Raw genomic sequence first — 22837 nt, 5'->3', positions numbered from 1 at the left:
CCAATATGTCAGCCTCCATGGCCTCATACTCATAGTCATAACCTCATAAATATTGCCTTCACTTATTTACCTTTTTTTTTTTATTGAGACGTTCCAAGTGCCTGTCGTAGACGTAGGTACCGATGTACGCGCGGTTTGTGTTGTCGAATAATGACCTGAGCAGTTGGCCCTGGGCAATTGACCAATTCGCGATTGCCAAGTACTGTCTTAGACTTAGTGTCTATAATATCTGTGTATACTGTCTATAATATCTACATAGTTATGTACTATTAGTATTAGTATTACTATTTATTAGTATTATTGCGAGTTTTTGGGCTCAGAAAAACTAAATATAGCTGAATATAGTCTCACCTGAGAGTAATTAACCTGTATGATAGGGCCTACAGGCGGTTCCGGTTCCGCTTCACTACACTAACCGCCTGTACCCATTGCTTCTTCAGCCCGCTTTGCGAACGAAGAAATCATCGCGCATAATCAAAGAGCTCTAACGGGCCGATCAGCCAATCAGCGAGCAGGCTTTTGCCTGACGTCATTTCTCAAGTTATTCAAGTTGAATTTATAACTGCAATTAGTGCACGCTTCTGCCAAAGCCATTAACTAGATTGTTTCCATTCACCAGGTATTCGCCTGGGGCGAAGTTTTGCCGTATTTACTTCTGTACGCTCGATTGCTCGCCGCTAATCAGATTCCCCGCCATAACAATCGGTCGATCGATAACGAGGCTTGCGAACTGCCAGGGTTGAGCTCGCGTACAGGCGGTTATACGTGTAGTGAAGCGGAACATACCGCCTGTATCATACAGGTTAACCTAAACCGACCAGGCTCTCCGACTAGTTACACGGCGGAGTAGTGTTAAGCGGGATGGGAACTTGTGGCTAAGGTTAACCTAGCTGATAGTGGAAATATCACTGATTATAGTGATTACACCAACATTAAAAACACTAACTAAGATTTTATGCAGTTATAATTAACTTATAGCATAGAAAAATGGATTTGACCACATCGTAACAGCAATAAATTTTATTGTGTGCCGATAATGCCTAATAATGGCAGAATTGATCATTTAAACTTGTATTTATGTTGGGGAGTAATTGAAAACAAGTGCATGATTTTAGAGAGCCTGTACTGTATGTCTACGGCAGATAAGCGGTGGCGCCACAAGCTAATCCATACTTCCGGCTAGTTCAAGAAGACAGAAAACGAATGTTTACCAAACTAGTAGTTCGAAACTGGCACTTTTTTGGTGAATACGAAGGTTCTAAGACATTTTATTGTTACTCTAGACAATTGCTGTTACTCAAGCAATAAAGGTAGCTAGGTGTCATGAAAGTGGTGAAAACACTGGAAAACTCTCGCAATATAGTTACTTTAATATTTGGCTTGGGTCAACTACCTCTTCCCTCGTTAGCTACATCCCTGATTATAATAAGCCTAAGAATAGACAGTAAGTTTATTCTATCTATTTCTACACGAAAGGAAATGTTAGGGGAATGCCAAATGGAGCATAACTAATGCATTAGTGTTACCATAAGATTCAAGATTCAAATAAATTTATTTGTGCATAAGAGTCAAGACGCATAATTACAAGTTATATACAATCACATATTAATTATAAATCCGTGAACCAAAAAATAAATACAATAATTACTAAATGGAGCACGGGGACGACGAAAAACGCGCAGGCCATATAAGCTTTACCAGTGGTTGGAGAGTGGCAGCACTGTCAGCAATCGTCCAATCACCTGTCTGATCTTGTATCTTGGGTCCCATCCTCGTCATTTACAACACACTAGCTCGCTAGGACTTGTGTAAAATAACGCTAATGGTTCCACTTCCAATCCTCACATCAATCGGACAGCGGCGTCGTGTGCACTCGATCGTTTCATTATCGCAGTAGTAAGTTTCTTATCATAAGATTTTTATTTCAGAACACGAGCTCTGGCAACCTGGGGACTCTGAGGATCATACTCCATAAAATTACAATGCAAGCGACCAGTGCATGCATTGCATGTGTGTAAGTCTTCGAATTATAGTAAAGATTTGAGCGTCAATACAAATAAGCAAACACGATGCAAAGTACAAAGATTTGCCAGTGAGGGAGGGGGCGGCGAATTATAGCGAAACGTGCTGATTATATATATATATCCTGAAAATGAGGATGTAATTAAGTTTCAAATTTCTTGATCAAATTTGCAATCATATTCTGCAAACCTACAAGAGCCTAGCTATAGTTGACGTGTGATGCATAGGCCATGGTGGGTATTTTTGGTACTGTCAGTGTTTTGTCTTCTCTCACAAGTAATCACAGGCCGTAGTCTATAGATTTGTTGGAATAACTCTTCGCTAATATCATTTTTTTATTTTCCAAAATGTCTCCCAAGTGCGGAGTGAGCGACGACGTCACAGTAATTTGAATCATGACAAGTTCGACGAGTAGCGTTAGTAATACCAGTACTACAAGGCCCACGATTAAGGCCAAAGATTCCGCGACCGCGGCCACGATAGGTGACGCGCCGTTTAGTTCTCTGCGGCTGGCATCTTTCCGCGCGCTGGAAAATCTCCGCGGAAGGAGCCGATGTACGGAATGCAATCGGTCGAGGAAATATTTCTGTTATACCTGCTACGTTCCGGTGCAAGAACTAGTGGGAAAGCTTCCTAAAGTCAAGGTAAATTAATTGCTTCAGCTGATAATGCTTGCGATTTGTTCCTCAACCTGAATCTTGTACGCATTGCTTTTTTATGTATAATTGCATTTCGCGACCATCTTTTTAATTGTCATTAACATTTCTTATGCGGATCGTGAACTCATTATCATGAAATGTATAAATACGACATTGCATCGCCTATTTCAATAACTTTCCTTCGATCTGTGTGTGTGTGTGTATAGGACAATCATGGCATATTACAGATGTTTCAGCTGAAATGACTGCATTGAAGAGATATACTTCATTCCCCTAATCCCATAATTTGCATTAATTCCAAATCCATCCATTACAATTCCATGTATTACATCCATTTGTATCCAATTGTAGACCATTCCATGGATAACCATGGATTCCATGGAGATTGTAGACAATTGTAATCCATGGAAAATGGAGTAATTGTAAATCCATCAGCCAACCATACCACTAGCCGGACATGAAGAACATTTTTTGGCATTTTGTTTCCGCAGCTTCCCGTTAAGATCGACATCATCAAGCATCCGCGGGAGCTCGACGCGAAGAGCACGTCCTCGCACGCCGCCATCTTGGCTCCGGACGACGTCACAGTCCACACTTACCCGAGGATTCCCGAGTTCACCGATAAAAGCAAGGTACCGGCGTCACGCACACCACAAGTCGATCGTTAGGAAAGCAGTGCGATGTTAACCTACTACCAATTTGCAAATATGTACATACATGTATATGTGTGTGTCTATGTGTGTGTTGTCTGCATGCGTGTTTGTCAGTTTGTGCATGTGTGCATGCGTGCATGCATGCGTGCATGCATGCGTATGCATGTAAGTGTGTGTGTACGTACGTGCATGTTTGTGTGTATCCGCGAATCACAGTCAAACAGACGCAGAGAGCCAGAGACCCCATTTTTTTCTATGAACATGGTGATGGTATCTGGTGGTTAGGGCGTAGGCTACATGTGGGCACGATTCTTAACTCTGAGTGCATACTTGGATTTTATGCCAAAATGCACTTAGAACCGGTTTGGCCCGTGGAAATAGAAACAGAAATAGAAATAGGAATCACTATCTATATCTATGGATTGGCCAAATGAGAGCACTGCCAAATGCCAGCTCTCTCTTGGTTAAGTATCCAGCTGGCCATACATCCATTTGCTGTACAGTCAATGGCAAGACTTTGCAATAGTCTACATCAAGATTCATGGTCTTGCACTATATGCACCTGTCAGTTCCCGTACACAGAGATGGCAGAATAGTGGGTGTGAAGACGTGTACTTGGCTAGGGAGTAGGGGAGAGTGATAGGGGAAGAGTAGCTGTGAGGCTAGGGGAAAGTGACGATGGACGTCTCGGGGTGGTGGAAATGAGCAGTGGGAATGAGGTCAGCTGGTGGTGGTGTTGGTGGGGGAGGGGGGTTGAGAGAGGTTGGCACGGGGGTTGAGGGAAGGTGGTCGGGGTTTGAGGGAAGGTGGCAGGGGACAAGGAACATTTCAAAACGTTCTACAACATTCAAAACTGTGTGAGAGTTGATAATATTATAGAAACACTACTCCAGAACACTCTCCAACATTTCAGAACTTTTTGGAACGTTTTAGTCTTGCATGCACATACATATATATGTGTGTGCATGCATGCATGCCTGTGTGCATGTATATATATATATGTACCTTCAGGAGTTAGTTCCCAAAATAGTTGTTATATGTTTAGAGTCCATTTGATCTATTTATATTTCTTACTATTCTAGGTGATTTTGGTTTATCCTGGATCCAAGTCAGTCACAGTTGAAGAATTGGCAGCCAGGGTATTGGGTCCATACCACAAGACAAGCCGGGCAGCGAAGGCTGAAGCGCACACGTCTCTGATCGGCTCCACAAATCCTGGCAGTAGTTCGTCTGCCGATAATGCAGCCGCACGCGACGAAGCAGGGACAGTCCCAGCATCTGACGCGCACACTGAATGTCGGGCGGTAGAGTCTTCTCCCGCGGAAAAACGCATGAAGCCTTGTTCCTCGACGGAGTCGGAGCATAAAGGTAACGTGAGGCCGTCGCGTTGGCAGCAGACGGTTTATAGCTGCCCACATCGCCGAATAAAAAGACTGTTAGCGATATCTTCATAATCTGGGAAGTGCCGTCTATCAGTTACCTCGTTCTGTTTACGGAAGGAGGCCATTTACAATTCTCTCTACTTTCAGCTTATTCTTGTACTGAGAGTCATCGCTTTGGAATCGTTATTGTCGATTCTAACATTTACCGTAATGATTCTAATAATAATAAGCCTTATAAATTGATAATAAACCATGTTTTACAAGACGCTCTCATGTGAGCTTTTATTGCTGTTACTTAAAGAACTTCCATGTCCACAGAAGAAATTTTCGGAGCTTCGAAACGTAACGACGAGGAGGCGGAACCGGCGAGCAAGAAACAAAAGGCTCACGCGTGTCCGTTCGAACGCGTGATATTCATTGACAGCACGTGGAACCAGGCGCGAGAAATATACACAGACGACCGACTGCAAGGTATGCAGATTAAGTGGTACCATCTATGGGCAATCATAGTCGATGTCTGACATGACATCACACATACATCTCTAGTTGGGCATCCGCAGTAACGATTAATACGAAATGTGTGCAATAGTGTAATATAAATAAAATGCAGTATAAATTAAAAAGTAATAAATTATAAATATGACAATTTTAAAGATAAATGTAATATAATTGGTTCTAAGTAAATAGAATAAATAAAAATATAAATCATTTATATACATACATATATAGATATATATATATACATACACACAAAAATAACGCGCATGAAAGATGGCGCTAACTAAACTAAGGGTGACTGACCTCCGCACATCTCTTGCCAGGCCTCACACAGGTGGAGCTGCGATCGCATCGGACGTTCTTCTGGCGCGTGCAGCTGCTGTCCGACGCGTACCTCGCGACGATCGAGGCCATCTACTACTTTCTGCGCGAGTACCACGACGAGTTCGTCGCCACGGCGACGGGGCCAGGGGAGGCGGCGCCACCGTACGCGGGCGAGTACGACAATCTCCTCTACTTCTTCGTATTCATGTACGACCTCATCGCGAAGGAGTTCGGGGCGCAGTCGCGCGACGCGGCGCCGCCGCCAGATGGCGTGCCACCACCAGAGGGCGTGCCACCACTAGAGGGCGTGCCGCCGACAGAGGGCGTGCCACCGCCAGAGGGTGTGCCACCTCCGCCAGATCAGCCGCACTGATGCGCAGACGCCCCGGTTCGTTTTACGGATGCTGCGGTGAAGAGCAAGCACCACGGTGAAGAGATGACGCACCAGTACACTCTGCAGATGCCACGGTGACTAGGAGACTTCTCGATACACTAGGCAGACGTACCGGTACACTGTAAATGTCGCCTCACTGTGTAGATACTATGGTACACTCTGCATGTGCCACGCTGACTAGCAAACGCACCGGTACACTTTGAAAATGCCGTAGTTTAGTGTAGATACTACGCTACACTCTGCAGACGCTACGCTACACTCCGTAGATGCCACAGTGATAAGCAGATGCACAGTGTACACTCATAATCAGATGCCGTGTTACACCCCAGAGACGCCACGCTACACTCTGCAGACGCCACACTACATTCTGCAGATGCCACGCTACACTGCAGACGCCACGCTACACTGCAGACGCCACGCTACACTCTGCAGACGCCACGCTACACTGCAGACGCCACGCCACGCTACACTCTGCAGACGCCACGCTACACTCTGCAGACGCTACGCTACACTCTGCAGACGCCACGCTACATTCTGCAGACGCCACGCTACACTCCAGACACCACGCTACACTCTGCAGACGCCACGCTACACTCCGTAGACGCCACAGTGATGAACAGACGTACTGGGCACACTCCTCGGATGCTGCGGTAAACACTGCAGATCCCACGGTGACGAGCAGTTGCTAGGGTAACCATCGCAGGCGAACTGCTGTTCTAGCGGATGCTACAGTAGACACCGCTGATGAACTGCTGTTGAAGCGGATGCTCCATTGTTACATTGCTCATGATTGTAAATTATTTGGTATGACCAGAGTGGTGAGCTGTGATCGTGTGTAAACTTTATACGAAGAAAACGTAAAAATAAATGTGGTAGTCGTCGTCCCTACAAAAGTCATTCTACTGTATGTTTTAATGCAAACCCGCAAGGAAAGATGATGATTTTGTTATGTTGTCATCATAGTTATGACTCCAGAAACTGTTGTTGTACTCTGTTATGATGTTTAATCCCACACACGTCCACATAAATTCACAATTTCATCAAAGATATACTTGATACGTACACCGGTAACATTTTACTCGTTGATGTTGAAAGTAGCATTAAACAGGCAAATACAACATTGTCGACGCCTGTGGTTCGTGGTTTGTGTCCCATATTTCCTGCCCCTTAGGCAACATTGTGTCTCGAAATATTTTACAGGGACGGGAGTATCATACACACGGTATATACAATACCAAGAGGCGTCTTAACCATAGGGTACCAGTCCTGTCATCACATAGAAACCGTGTCAGACTGACATTTGGCAGCATTAAAATTTAGTAAATGCATCAACATAGGAATATTAACAACGCATATGTATACTTATTCACCAACCAGTTCAGGTTTCATAAATCATACATTCACACCTATTCATGGAAATTGCGCCCAACAAACAAAAGACATCAGCCTTTTAACAATTAAGTAAATCGCATATACATACATCAATAATATCTACAAGGGCTTGCGAACTAAATATAATCACATTATATTCCTGAATAAATAAAGGGACATCAACAAATCATCAGAAGAGGGTACCATCCCCATAAAATAAATACAGGCAGTAATGTGGCTGCATCACTTGGTAACAGTACGACTAGCGTAACATGCAACACATAGGGCGCGTTTGTTTGGAACAAATCCGTCTGATCGAGATCATATGATCCTGATCCGACCAAACAAACGCAAAACTCACTTTCGCCGGTTCACGTTTCGCTGTGACCTATTATGGGATGTTCATAACAAGTTCATAACAAAGAACAAGCTGTGAGACACGCGGGCTGCCATATTGGATCCCGTTCGAATCTGCCTCGCTAGCAGGGTCGGGTTCGGTGGATCGAGATCAAGTGATCCGACCAAACAAATAGTCAGATCAACGAATCCATCGGATCGAGATCCGTGGATCCGACCAAACAAATGCGCCCATAGATTGCTGTAATCGCGAAATAACTTAACCACGCATTACAGAATTCCGTTCCTCATAATGCTCGGTCAATGAATCTGGTCTCCGTCTTACATCTGCTGTTTGTGTTTACTTATTATGAACTGTATGAACAGCGCTTCTATCAACACCCTTTACGTGTCAAGTAAGACAAGTATATGTAATACTAATAGAAGTAGTACGATCTATTTCTGAGAATTATGCATGTAAAACCTGATGGCTAATAAGGGTAACTCCTACAAGCATTGATAAAGTTCCATAATACTCGATCAACATTGCACTACCACTGTAGAAACTATGTAGCATGTACATACGCATGATCACCTCTTACTCCGATGCCACTTCTAGCGTTTGTATTTCTCACATACCCACAATATTTTTGAGGATTTGATTGACGTATACTTCAGGCCATCAACAAACCACATTATCCTGCCTAATCACAGCAATAACTATCAAATACTATCCATTCATGAGACACAATTTCAATGCGTCACGGGAGGTATCAATTTTTATTGTCCAGTAACTTTCAAAGAGAGAGAGAGAGAGAAAGAGGAAGGGAGGTAGAGAGTGAAGGAAAGAGGTAGGGATCGGGAAGAAAAGTGGGAGAGACACAGACAAGTAGAGAGATATAGGAAGAAAAACAGATTGATAGAAAGCATAATTTTCGTGTCAACTACCCAAAAATGTCGGCAAAATCGTCGGCTGGTTTCTGCTGCATGACTGGTTTCTGCTGTCCCATCATGCCTTGCTGTCCCATAATGCCTTGCTGTCTCATATTGCCTTGCTGTCCCATCATTCCTTGCTTTCCCATCATGCTTTGCTGTCCCATCATTGTTTGCTGTCCCATCATGCTTTGCTGTCCCATCATGCTTTGCTGTCCCATCATGCTTTGCTGTCCCATTATGCCCTGCTGTCCCATCATGCCCTGGTTGGCAGTGATTGGCTGGCCCCCCATCGCCGTTGGTCGCATCGGCGAGTTTGAGAAAGCCATGCTTCCGACCATCTGCTGGGGGAACGACGACGACGGTGAACTTAGTCGCTGCTGCGGCAGCTGATACATAGGTGGCGCTTTCTGCGGCGCGCCAAACAGGTTGTCGAGTGCGGGCGCGGCTTTCTGACCGCCGGCGCCGCCAGACGCGAACGCCGCCTGCTGGAAGTTTCCGAAACCGTTGCTTGCGGCGGCGGGCGGCGGCAACGGACGCACCGGCCGCTGCGCGAACATCGCAGCGCCCCCTACGTTCGCCGGCGCCATCCCGTAACCCGTCGGGTTTGCCGCCGCGGCGCCGAAGGTCGGAGCCTGGCCGGTGGGGGGCACCGCCGTCGCAGAAGCGAATCCGCCGGCGTGGGTCGTCGGCGACTGCGCGCTCCCGCTGTAGCCGCGTGGGGAGGATGCGGCGGGAGGTGGCGCCCCGCCGCTGCCAAGCGTCGTCGTCAGGTCCCTCCCGGACGTCGTCGCGGACGTCGCCTCAGGTGGCGCCCTCGGCGTCTGCTGGGCTTTCATGCGCTGCGCCTGCTCCTGTTGCCGTGCCAACCGTTGCTTCTCCTCCATTGTCATCGATGCGCCCTGCAGCAAGAGAGAGCAGGCATCGAATAATGACATTAGTCATAATGATAATAATTAAAAAAATAAACAGTAATAATAATAATCATCACATCGTCGATAATGTTCAAATTCCACAATAATAATTCAATCATGATAACAGTTACAATAATATTGCTGAAATGCTTAATTAATAAACCAGATTGGTACAATAATGATCTTAATCATAATAACATCTACAACACTAACGCTGCTAATGTTTTAAACTCATATGAATGCTACACTAACAATCGTAACGATCTTAATCATAACCATATTTACAATAATATCGTATATGACGTTTATTAATTAATTCGAACGGATACAGAAAGAATGACGACACTACACAGATGGCAGAGACCATACCTGGCCACTATTCGGGATCGCTGGCTGGTCTGGCGATGTGACTGAAGCCACCTGAGGGTTGGAGTTCATGTCACCAGCAGACTTTGGTTGCAGGTACCCTCCCAGTCCAAAACCACTGAAAATGTGCTCCATCTGAAAACGCAAGGAAGAGTAGATTTCTGAACGAATAACTGATTTAATGTTAAAGGATAACTTAAAGCATTACATGAGTTTAAATTTTCCTAAAACCTTATCCCAGAAGGTTTATCTCAAATAATTGTACATAAATTTTACTCCTATTTATTCCTACATAGATACATATAATAATACACTTGGTAGTACTTGTACCTGGTATATGCGATAAAGAAATATTTAAAAATTCAGCACATAGAAATTACGCAAGAACAAGAGCGAGGACAAGTGATTAGGATTTCGCGTTGGCGATGTTAGGAGAATAGAGATGCACTCACATCGCTCTCTGGCTTCTTCTCAATGCCAGAGATGAGATTCTGTGGCTCCCCGCCGGTATTCACGCTGCGACTAAACTCCAGGCTCGACCTGCAGGAAAGAAACACACATACATACGCACGTATGCACGCACACGCATGCACGCACGCACGCATGTACGCACACGCACGCATACACGCACGCACGCACGTATGCACGCACACGCATGCACGCACGCACGCACACGTGGAAACGAGACTGATTGACCAATTCACCACAAACGTGATGACCATGCGTGCCTTTGATATTGTTGGCATGGTGGTTCGGAAGGGTAAAAATGACAACTTAAAGGAGATAGCTTTACATATTGGAGTAACATCAAAACAAACAAAATACAACTCTGGTACGAATTTTTCGGCTTCTAACGGAGACATGCCCACCCATTAGATGTTTGAGAGAATATACAAATACATCTATTTTTTTGGGAAAGTGAGGGGAAATCACACACACGCGCAGTTTCCTTACTTCTGCTCCATCTGCATTTGGTTGAGTTGCTCCAGCTTGCTCCGATGCTCTGACTCTACCCTGTTCAACATGTCCCTGATCACTGTCATAAACGCGTTGAACTGAAAACGCAAGGCACCGTAATGCGACACTTTAGTCAGTTTTCTGCAACACGTTTGTTCAGTACACGTGTAAAAGCCACCGAAAGAGAACAAGAAGAAGTCGTCATGTACTGCTGCTTATAGCTTGTTATCGTGAAAAATATTTTTTTCATCATGCGAAGTCTTATTAGTGACTCGTGTGCAGTCGTGTCTGGGTGTGCTGCTTTACCTGATTTAAACTGAGGTTGTTGTCAATACTGATGACGAACAGAAACGGCAGGACTTTGGTGGCCATGATCTCCTTTGTTATTCCCAGCTTCTTGTGCGTGAGTGTTTGCTTGTATATACCTACATTAAGCCATTAAGGTTATATTTATTTATATGTATATATACATATATACATCACGAACGCACGCACGCATGCAAGCACACACAAACACACATTTATTTATTTATTTATTTATATATATATATATATATATATAGTTTTACAATGTTAAAATTTAGATGTCAGGATCTAAAACAGGATCGCTGGGCACTCCCAATGTTATTCCATCCCACTGTCACACCCACTAACATTTCTAGTATCATTCTAGTTGACATTCCAGAGTCACTCCCAGTAACATTTCTAGCATCATAATGAGCGACATACATCACAGTTGCATTTCTAGTGTAATTCTAAGTGAAATTCCCAGTCACATTTCCAGTGTCATTCCTAGCATCATTCCTGTCATTCACAGTGTTATTCTGAATGTCATTCCCTGTGACACTTTGATTGTCATTCTCATCGACATTCCTAATGTCATTCCCTGTAACTTTTCTAGTGTCGTTCTCCGCGGCATTTCCAGTGTTATTCCCTGTTTCATTCTGACCGCCATTCCCACCGCTACCATCATTCCCCAACCGCATTCCAGAATTCTCACCGAGGATTCCCATGAGGACGGCGGGCTCGCGCGATGGAATCTCGCGCAGCATCGGGAAAACCTCGTCCAACACGAGCCACTTATCGAAGCTCTCCAGCAGCTTGCCGAGGCACACGAGGCAGTTGACCCGCACCTGAGACACGACAGGTCGAGACGCTGAGATGGCATCTCGTGGTTTCCGATTACGGGAAGCGAATTAGTTGCGGGAGAAGACAACGTACGACGGCACTGGGCATGCGCAGATTCCGAAAACGAGCTTCCAAGGGGAGCCGAGAGATGGCAGCACTGGGCACGCACAGGTTTTGAAAAAATTTCCGAGAGCAAACAAAAGGTGACAGTACTGCGAACACAAGGGTTCTGAAAATGAACTTCTGAATAGACCCAAGAGATGGCAACAGCGGTCGCATGTTAGGGGAGACAGAAAGAGATAGAGGGGAAGACTCACCGAGTGTGCGGTGGAGTGTAGGCAGATTTTCTTCAACCTGGGCAGCACTGCGTTCTTCATCGAGGCGTATTCGATTCTCGTGGCAAACGATGGAATGATGCTCAGGCACAGCTCCTGACGAACGAAACGAAACACACCGCCATCATGTCACGTTGAACCAGGAGTTGTACAGCCATAGTAGGCGGTGCACGTATACATGCATGCCTATGTACGGTGTTTATACATCGATATCGTCCGACTTCTGTGGTTCACGTACTTGAGGTGTTACATTTCACGAGTGGGAAAAGACGTAAACGAACCATGCACGTAGAATTGGGCAACCATCTGGTGTTTCCCTCTATGATTTACACCCTCTATTGTTATCTTTGACGGGGCTAAGCTACCCTCAGTTGGTTACACCCTCCGCTGTTATCTTACGAGGACAGGAGAGGAGACGTATGCACACCAGGGAAAAAATAAAATTTATTTTTCGGGGGCTACTTTTCAAGCTCGCGTGCATGAAAATAGCACTCTAAAATTTGGTTTGCATTGAACTCTATGCAAATTTACTGGGGCTTTTTTGGGCATTTCCGGGGCTCTTTTTGGCATTTCGGGGGCTAAATCGCCCCGAGCCCCCGTGTATTTTTTTCACTGATTTGCACACCTGTATCTGTGGGGTGTCTGACTCCAGCGCGCGGTAAACCATGGGTAGAACGTGGTTCTTTATGTCGTCTGTCGAAGTCTTGGACAGCAGCAGCGACATGTTCTGCATGAAGATCAGCAGAATCTGCAAGGGGAGAAGAAAAACGAAGGGTCAGGTTAGTTTAAAAAGAGAACAGAAAGAAATTGAGAAGAAAATGTTTTGCTTAAGCCTAGGACACACTAGCGATTCTGTATGCTGCCCGGCAGCGTATATGTTCGCTCACGATTTTAGAACGCCGTACGAGTTGCGCGTACAGCTGGACACACTGTCCGGTGTCAAACCACTCTAACGGCTTTCCTAGCTTTCGTTGCTACACTTGATTGGCTGCGGAAAACAATCGCGTTCGAACACGATTGTTCATTGTTGGGCGCGCTGGTGCAAGCGCATGCAAGCGCATGCAAGCGCATGCGCTGTACGCAAGCGATGAAAAACCGGGCGGAAATATTCAACATGTTGAATGCGAGCGATCAGCCGGGCGTATGGGATCGCGTGCGAAATACGCTGCCGTGAGACCGGACACACCGCACGGACCCGGCACCGTATTTATCGATCGCAAGCGGCCAGCGTCGAAAATCGCACAGTGTGTCCTAGGCTTTAGAGGAGAAGAGTAAGCGAGAGTCGAGTTAGACAAACGGGAAACGCGGAACACGGCGTGAACACGCATGTACACGTGCGTGCTCGCAAGGTCTTTGCAAACAAAGAACGAACTGAGACCCAAGCGTGTTAGAGTAACCGTCAAACAAACACTAAGCACGAACGACGTTCGCACGGCACTTTGGCAAATGATTCTGTCAATTTTCAATTTCTATTCCAATCGATTTTTGCAATTCAATTTTTACAATTCGATTCTTGGAATTCAACTCTGTTCAACTTGGCGCAGACATGCAATAAGGATTTGAAATCAGCAGTAAAAACAACTAAAGAGACTCTTGCTAAGCCGTGGGTTAGTTGACTCAATCACGCGTGTGTGGCATCAACGCGATACCTGTATCGGCTCCGTGAGTTTGAACACGGGTTTCAGATCGGGCAGGATGAGTTCGCTGTACTCCTGTCCGGAACTTTCCTCGGCGATTAGCAGCACGTTGGGAAGCACGAACGGGACCATCTCAGGATTGACAAACTCCTTGCAGAGAGATGGCAGCACGCGCTGATGCTTCACCCTCTGCAGCAGACAGAAGATGATGCGATTAAAACTTACAGCCAGTATAAAAAATACGAAATAATTAAAATAATTAGGAACTGATGCAAAAATATTTAAGAAATATAAGACAATTAAAACAAAGCAAGATCCAAAAAATAATTTAGAAATATAAAATAATTAAAACAAGAGCTGCAGAGCGTCTGGGCTCATCTGAGGTATGTTGCTACGATTATAAACGTAACATTTAAGTCGTGCGTAGTGACACCTTTGTTAGGCGCAGATATGCAGATACACAGTTGCGTACACATCATTTCAGCAACCTTCTGCATTCTGCATACCTCCCAAATCCCATTGCTTGATACAAATCGCGTGCCTGAAACTCTTGTTTTATGGTGCATTGTGACCCTAACCCTAACCCTATTAAAAAATTGAAAAATTAAATTGTTGTAAAAATTATTTGTTGTTATGAAATTGTTGTAAATAAATCATGTAAATATTTTCCTTAATTGGAAAGAAATAGTTAAATGGATAAAGATAGAAAAATACAGAAAACAGGTAAATAATAAAAAATCTGATGGGATTCGATCCAAGGACCTTTGAGCCGTAATCTTGTGCTGTAGCCGTTGGGCTATTAAAGCATATTGGGTTTCCAGATTATGGATGTGCCATGAATATGAGAACACTGTGACATCATTGAGGCAGTTCAGGAATCCCTGTTTAACCCTCCTCTTGAGGGTCAAAAGGTTATCACACACTTACTCTTTGCATGTCAGTGGAAAGCACATTTCATGGTCCTTTCAATAAAATGAATAAAAATGGTAGGTCAACGCTAAAACAAAAAAGTTTTTCACTCTGTCTGTTATAGCCCATGTCCTCAGAAAATGTTTGATATCTGACCTTTCCCCCACTGCCCTTTGACCTGTGACCTCTAATTTTGACACAGTGATGGCTTTTCCTACCATGATGCTATACACCGACTATCACAAGCCTAGGTCGAGCCGTTTAGATTTTTGCTGCAATTCTGCCTTTCCTCCCTATACCTTAAGTTAAGGAGGGAATGTTCCCCCTTCTTTTACACCTCTTGACCTTTGACCTTTGACCCCCAGCTTCGACATCCCAACTCGTTTTCGGATTACCCCCCTACGTCCCGACTTTCAAATCCGTACGACGAGCGGTTAAGATTTGTGCCCAACTGTTGACGGACGCACGCATGCTCATGCGATTCTACAAGCTGCATCCGACTACGTCAGATGAGCTAAAAATCAAGCAATACCACAGAAATTAGTAAGAAATAGTCTACCCAACACGCCAAGTTTTTGCGCTGTGGTCACCGATGCGTGACACGTAGGCATGTACACACGCAGCATCTACGCACGCACCTTGGGAAGTTTGGCTAGAATCTTTGGCAGGCCTTTGAAGAACTGCGACTTCTGGAGGTTGTCACGCTGGAACAGTGAGTCGAGGTACTGCAGCGTCATCGCACCGACGTCCTCGAAGAACGGAATCTAAAACAGACGACGTGAACGTCGTCAATCGCTGATCATCGTTGATCATTGATCATTATCGATCTTTGCTCATCATCAATCTTTGATCATCATTGATCTATGATCATTGTTGATCTTTGATCATTATCGATTGTTAGTCATCATCGTTCATTGATTATCATCAATCGTTGTCCATCATCGATCTTTGATCATCCTCAGTTGTTGATCGTTATGCATGTTTGATCATCATTGATTATTGGTCATTATCTGTGTTTGATCATCATCAATCATTGATCATAATTGATCATTGATCATAATCGATCATCGATCATTCACGTGTGTATAAGCACCGAGAGATATCTGCTACAAGGCAATTAATACCCTCATGCATTTCTCGGGGGGAAAGACGAAAGGGGAATGGCTTCACCTCACCTTTGAGAGTTGATCAGAATCTGGTCTGAGCGCCGGAGTGGCATTCAGCAACATCTTCACGTGTGCCCGTGCATCGTTTGGCACACTGCCAAGACTCGACGCGTGTAGGCTCTTGAACTGTTGTGAAGAGAGACTTTTTATAATATGATAGATGGCAAAGCATACATACGCACGTTAAATCATCTTACATACGTTATACGCAAATGCTAATCGCAGCACGTGCCATAAATGGAATGAAAAACCTCTGTGAAACTTGGTTAAGTTTTAACATGTAGACTATCTTCAAAGTATCAACTAGCTAACGGATTTTAATCGATTAAAATTGTTGAACCGCACTGAACGCCTTTTGCACGCCGACGCCATCTGCTGGCGATATACCTCACCTTCTCGCAGTTCCTCTTGTAGGTGCTGTACGTGTGGCAGTCGTCGTAAAGCGGCTTTCCCTCGTTGAAGACGGCGTAGAACACCATTCCCAGAGAAAACATGTCGCTGGCCCTATCACAGGTCATCGTGAGCGCAAATTCGGGAGCCAGGTAGTTGAGGCTCGGCTGAGCCAACGGAGCGACGCTGCTGTCCCATTCACAGAATGGATAAGACGGCTGGAGCAGACGCAAGGAAGAAAAACTCGAGATGAAATCGATCGGCGGCGATCGTTCGATGCTTGCAATCAGAGTTTCACGAAGAATCGAAAGAAATTATCGAACCGACGACAAAAATAGCGACGAACGAATCAGCGACGAAATTTAGCGAATTAGCGAGTGGCGAAACAAATTAACGAGTGACGGCGAGTCTTCGAAACACGGAATGAGAAAAATAATTGACACTTGTTCAGAAGCGTCGTATCTATGACAACCGTTGTCGTGGTATATCGCACCTCCTGATCCTGGGGATTGGAGCTCGGAACGGAGAAGTCGAATCCCGCGATTTTCCACGCTCCGTTTGCGTTGATGACGATCGACTCCGGGGCTATGCCACGATGCATGATCTTCAAGTCGTTGTGCAGGAATGAAAGACCCTCTGTAATCTAAACACGTTAAGTCTGCGTTAATCACTTGTGTTACGGCGACAGCGACTGGCTTCAGACCACCAAGGTTTCGCGAAAGATACGTATGTACGTACAGTCAAACTTGTATTTAAAGGTAACTCAGGGAAACCACAAATTGGCCTTTAAACACAGGTGGCTGTTCTACAGCCGTGGCTTCGTAGATGCATGAATTTTACATTCTTTCGTTCGCTCGATGTGTAGCTGTACATACATGTGCTCGCCATCGAGCGTTTGACACGTGTAACTTTACCTGTAGCATATATGTGTAATTCCTTTGCCACAGATATTGGCATCAAGCGTTCGACGCGCGTAACTTTACCTGTAGCAGTCCGTACTTTATCTCGACCTCAAACAGCTTGTAGTCGGCAAAATCTGGCGGCATAGGGTTTGGCATGTTCTCGTGGTTTCCGAGAACGTTGGCAAGACTCGCAAACACCGGCTCTGTCGCGAACGCCAAGCTCTCGCTGCAAAGGCAACAGTCGTCGAACTCAAGCATCGTAAATTGGATTACTGTAACGAATAAACGAGCATTTTTACACACCTACAGCCTGTTGAATAAGCCACTGCATATGTGCTCTGTCATGTGGTATTATTAATGTCACAAAGCTTTCTAAATTGGTCTGCAGGTGGCGCTGTGCAAGCCGTTACCGTGACTCTTCCATGGAATGCTGCACGGTGAGCAGTCTCGGATGTCTCAGCCTCGTGAGCTGAGACACTCCCTTCCGGCATGCCTCGAGTATCAGATCTCTGTCCGTCTTGGTGTACCTGTCCAGAACTTTTTTCTCTAGGATGAATATGGCAACAGGCTGAAACGAGAAAAATATCATCGCTTTAAGTTCGCCGAGTTTAATCATTTAGGAACGGGAAATGTACGTGTAAGGTTATATAGTTTATACTTTACAGTCTTTACAAGTGAAGTGTGTGTATAGTTGCTTATTCAGGTTATTGAAGATTATTTTATTTATTATTGTTCTAACTATGACACAACTTCTACACATGATATAATATGTTATAATTATTCGCGTGTTAGCATTTATTTCTCTTTACCTGTTTTGTCGATCGCTTTACCCCTGCGTAAATCTTCCACAGCAACCCTGGTCCTGCGCTCCCAACATGTCTTACGACTTCAAACTCCCTTGTCACGGGATTTCCAGGCAGATACTGCGATGCCGTTGATACCGCCGACTTCAACTTGTTGAGGTAATCCATACCTACATATAAATACTCATGAATGTCATTACATACTTCTACTACAGCAGTATCCTGTTTACGCAGTGTTCTGTGTTGCGGTTCTGCGGTGTTTGATGACATACGGACACATGCCCTTTTGACATATTACATAAATAATATACACCTATAATTTTGTGCAACAGCTACAATTAATAAAAGAATTACCTATATATAAATAAACAACGTTCGACAAGTATTACGTATAGCTGATAAACTAGAAGTAAATAACACCAACTTCACAAATATTTTTCTTCCATTTTCAAACCAAGTGAGCATCTCAAAATAGAAGTTGATGTGGTAGGAATTTCATACGACACGCACTGTTTGCCGTGGATTTATAATCAAAACTTATCGATCGCCGTCACAATTTTTAATTTAGAAGGAGTATAATATAAAAATAGCTCTATTAACAGCAAAGGTCCGCAATGGCGAGCGTTGTAACGGAACCTCTATCTCTTGAAAAAGGTATATTGAATATTATGCTAGGCCGCTTAGGCGTTTTAGGACAGCACCAGGTATAATTCGTACCGGTATATCATATTCATAATCATGTAATGACTAATGTCCGAGTAATGTCAAATGATGTGTTGTCTATTGACTAAGCCTATTTGTAATCATGTATTGTAAATGTATGATGTCATATCATATGCCATTAGGTCATCGAAGCGATGCATGAGGACCTGTACGTTTATAGCCACACCAGGCGATTAGTACAGTATCAGATAAGACATAATTATATATGCACTTCGTAGGGGTATTCAATTTTGACGGCACAATCATAGTTTGGGACCCGAGTCCTCATTGTCGCAAATGTGCTAAACTAATTCGGGGTGCTCAACTAGGATTAGGCCCCATCATCATCGTTGACGTTGTATGAGCTATGAGCGGTGCAGGGTGCGTGTGTATATATACCCTAGGCTAGGCTCAGCGGTCCTATCCTCCATCGCCATAAATATACGCAGTGGCTGGAGGTACGCCAGCCGTATCTTAATGTCTCGAGGCTACGGGTACGGCAGTCCATTTGCGCATGCGTCGCTTTCCCACACCATAGATTAATTTGGTACTATGACACGTGTATATAAGATAGCCGAGTCGGTTTAGAGTTAGTGTTAGGGTTAGGGTTGGGGTATGGTTAGGGTTAGGGATAGGGATAGGGATAGTGTGACTGTTTGTACTTGTGTGTGGGACTGCTGTACCCGTAGCCTCGATACATTAAGATAAGGCTGCAGCGCATGCGTAGTGTGACTACCATACCCGTAGCCTCGATACATTAAGATACGACTGCAGCGGATGCGTAGTGTGACTACCGTACCCGTAGCCTCGATACATTAAGATACGGCTGCAGCGGATGCGTAGTGTGACTGACGTACCCGTAGCCTCGAGACATTAAGATACGGCTGCCGTACCCGTAGCCTCTGCGATAAATATAATGAACGTTCTGTCTCTTCGCGGCAGACGTGAGCCGGGCGATCGAGCTGCTGGGTGCGCTGCAGCAGAGCGGGGAGCTGCCGGGGGCGAGGCTCGCCGCGCTCCAGCGTGTGCTGCAGAGCGAGTTCTGCACCGCCGTGCGCGAGGTCTACGAACACGTCTACGAGACCGTCGACGTGCACGGCCCGCCAGAGGTCAGGGCGAGCGCCACCGCCAAGGTACGCGGTCTATATATCTGCTCAACACTATCAGATTATTGCGTAATATTCACTATTGCATCTATCAGATTTTTGATATCCATGAAAAAGACAGTCTTCAGTACATGTATTCGTATTTGCAGTTTAAGATATAATTACATGCAATAAAGATTTAATAATAATAATAATAATAATAGGTACATTAAGCACCGATCCCCGGTAACCTCGTGGGAGGAGGGATTGCGTCGCTGGCCTTGCTACTGTCCTGTACTAAGCCCCTGCCATAGTTTTACAGTTCAAATTGTAGATATTACTTGCAGCGAAAGTGTAATATGTGCGTATATTCCGCATTCGGAAACTCGTCGACGATTCCACCATGGCGTGCGAAGCGCCTCACATTATTATCATGATCACATTTTTTTTTTTTTTAATTATCACATTTTATTTAACAAAATCAAATAAATTCTCGTTCCATTCCCGTCGATTCCCGATCGAATTCCGCTCTGCGGAAACTTCTCTCGCTCGCTCTACGAAACTTCCGTTCTCGTTCTCGCAGGCGACGGTGGCGGCGTTCGCGGCAAGCGAGGGACACTCTCACCCGCGCGTCGTAGAGCTGCCGAAGACAGAGGAAGGTCTCGGCTTCAACATCATGGGCGGCAAGGAGCAGAACTCGCCGATCTACATCTCACGCATCATCCCCGGCGGCGTTGCCGACCGACACGGAGGGCTGAAGCGCGGCGACCAGCTGCTGTCCGTCAACGGAGTCGTGCGTGTTCGCTTGTTTCTTCTTTTTTTCTCGTGTCGCATTTTTCTCGCGTCGTTTGTGTTTTTCTCTCGTGACATCGCTATTATTTAGATGCAGAAGTCGGTCATAATTTTAATGGCCCTGTTGTCTTAGTCACATGTTATTGATGTCCAGACAGAACTAACTGCTGACATAAGCAAGTGTGAGGGTTAATGTGTGTGGATATTTGTTACGATGTACTGGCCATTGTTAATGCAAGTCAGACAGATGCCATCTGTGTGTTTCAGAGTGTGGAGGGGGAGCACCATGAGAAGGCCGTAGATCTACTCAAGGCTGCCGAAGGTAAGAACCGTGAAGCTCTTGCCTCTTCGTTGCCACCCTAGCAGTGTATCGCGAGAAAAGTCGCTTTTAATTTGTATGCAGGCAAAGAGCCTATATTGATAAATATAGGCTGTTTGGTGCAGGTCACGTTAGTCATATTCACGTATATGAACACAAAAGTACACGTTTTTGCCTCTCCATCACCACCCTAGCAGTGTACTGTGGCTGAAGGGGTCGTTGTCGTATCAGGTACTACATATATGTACCCGAGGTACGTATATGTAAACACAAAGTGTACTAGACTTGTACTACAGAAGTGTACCCTAACCCTAACCCTAAACACAGCGTACATATATGCTGAGAAGATACAGGTCTGGTATACATATACGTACCTCGTGTACATATATGTAGTACCTGATACGACAACGACCCTTTCAGCTGTACTGTGAGCAAAGTTGCTTTGAATTAATGTGGAGCTCATGATATTCATTGATGTATATGAACAAGTTTTGGTTTTATGCCTGTATAATAAAGTTGTGCAGCTTTCCTAGCAGATTATTTGGCCAGTTTTGATTCATATTACATTTTGTTGACATATGATTGAAAATTAATAATAAATGCGCAAATATTCACAGTTAGTAAGTAAAGGCAAGGTGCAGTTGCGAATTTTAGTACAATGTAAGAATCGTTTCTACTTACGCTCTGTATTTTCAACTGTAGGTAGTGCCAAGCTGATTGTACGATATACACCAAAGATACTTGAAGAGATGGAGGCACGCTTCAGTCGACAGTTTAACAGACGCAGCAGGCAGACGCCATAATAGCAACCGTCCTCGTCAACAGGTGGCAGCACCTGCACATTAGATTAGCGATTCGCCATTGTGGCGCGTAAGTCCTCTGTTAGGACCTGCATTTGTTAGGCATAAGAGATGTAGTGATAGTTATAATAATATTGCAAGTAAGCAGGACACAACATACTTACATATTAGTAATATGTAATGTAAAAGGTTTTCGCACTGTGTGTATGCGGGGAGTATGTCACAGTCATTATTTGAACTATAGTTTGCCATATGCTACATCATTACATGAAACGAGTGGCTGATGCCATTTGTTGACAATAATAATCTAGTTTGGTTGCACCACACTTTTAATGATAACGTATGTTCTTTGGTGTTGTTAAATGCCGATTTTTAGCATTATGCACTGAATACGCACTGGGGAATTCCAATCTAGAAAGGTATCTGGCCTTTGTAATATGTGGCAAATATTGTCTTCCTTTGTTATCATGTTATGTTTAAAGAGTTCAACTTGCTCGACACACTATGGGCTTTGCAGCGGCAAGGAGTCTGTATTGTATATCATCACAGACGATCACAGACACGCAAGTTCTAAGTCTTCGCTTGTTAACTCTGCGGTGTATTTACTGCTTTGTTTTCGTTGATGACCCCAACATCAACATTCATTTACGTGTATCTACTGCGGCATGTGTGATTGTATTGTAGAAGCCATCACGTGTCTTCTGTAGGACTTGTCATTCGCACTCACGAATGCATCTTGTGAACACTCGGCAGCCAATTTTTTTTTCGTTCTGTGAGAATGCGGAGTACCGCTTCTATTTATTGTCCAGAGTTTCTAGATGTTTTTGAGTTATCACATTCTTCTGTCTAGTATTATTTTGGTACTTGAGGTGGAATTTAAATGTGCTTTACTGGTTAAAGATTTTAATAGCGTCCGGGTGTAGAAAAATGTATTTTAAGTACGATTATGGATAGATTTAATATTATCAGAAGTAGATAATTCCCTATTATAGTACCGAAGTGATGACGTCACGGTGGCATGACAACGAGCCTGCTGGTTCTACACAATCATATGCTCTGG

The 22837-nt window shown here is 44.5% G+C and overlaps 3 protein-coding genes across 6 annotated transcripts in view; 2 read left to right on the top strand and 1 right to left on the bottom strand.

The window, feature by feature from the left end:
• The window catches only part of LOC106808870 (DTW domain-containing protein 1-like), a 7504-nt gene extending 679 nt beyond the window's left edge, over positions 1–6825 (top strand). The window contains exons 1-7 of one of the 4 annotated variants that reach the window (XM_014811759.1): positions 102–116; positions 1929–2014; positions 2382–2666; positions 3173–3313; positions 4417–4702; positions 5035–5187; positions 5538–6825. In XM_014811759.1, coding sequence (XP_014667245.1) covers positions 2418–2666; positions 3173–3313; positions 4417–4702; positions 5035–5187; positions 5538–5911 — 1203 coding nt within the window. In that variant the 5' untranslated portion in view covers positions 102–116; positions 1929–2014; positions 2382–2417 and the 3' untranslated portion in view covers positions 5912–6825. Of the gene's footprint in view, positions 1–101; positions 117–161; positions 200–1928; positions 2015–2381; positions 2667–3172; positions 3314–4416; positions 4703–5034; positions 5188–5537 lie in introns of those variants that run through there. The other 3 variants (XM_014811760.1, XM_014811757.1, XM_014811758.1) reach the window with 3 other exon arrangements.
• A 1758-nt stretch (positions 6826–8583) lies between these two features.
• On the bottom strand, positions 8584–18522 carry LOC106808867 (SCY1-like protein 2). Its single transcript, XM_014811755.1, has 17 exons — positions 18504–18522; positions 18086–18249; positions 17687–17844; positions 17358–17502; positions 16868–17017; positions 16377–16592; positions 15994–16110; positions 15457–15582; positions 13922–14098; positions 12898–13020; positions 12255–12368; positions 11810–11942; positions 11116–11234; positions 10807–10907; positions 10305–10392; positions 9856–9987; positions 8584–9474 (listed from the first exon to the last, which is right to left on the bottom strand). The coding sequence occupies exons 2-17, from the start codon at positions 18245–18247 to the stop codon at positions 8584–8586; spliced, it is 2952 nt and encodes a 983-aa protein (XP_014667241.1). The 5' UTR covers positions 18248–18249; positions 18504–18522.
• Positions 18523–18574: 52 nt separating this feature from the next.
• On the top strand, positions 18575–22760 carry LOC106808868 (protein lin-7 homolog C-like). Its single transcript, XM_014811756.1, has 5 exons — positions 18575–18733; positions 19724–19914; positions 20450–20659; positions 20926–20980; positions 21680–22760. Exons 1-5 carry the CDS (start codon positions 18694–18696, stop codon positions 21778–21780), a joined length of 597 nt encoding a protein of 198 aa, XP_014667242.1. The 5' UTR covers positions 18575–18693; the 3' UTR covers positions 21781–22760.
• The last annotated feature ends 77 nt before the right edge of the window (positions 22761–22837 follow it).

The sequence above is a fragment of the Priapulus caudatus genome, unplaced genomic scaffold, assembly GCF_000485595.1.
Source record: "Priapulus caudatus unplaced genomic scaffold, Priapulus_caudatus-5.0.1 Scaffold310, whole genome shotgun sequence".
NCBI lineage: Eukaryota > Metazoa > Priapulida > Priapulimorpha > Priapulimorphida > Priapulidae > Priapulus > Priapulus caudatus.
Note: the sequence above shows the minus strand (reverse complement) of the source record. Positions and strands in the feature narration are given on the sequence as shown.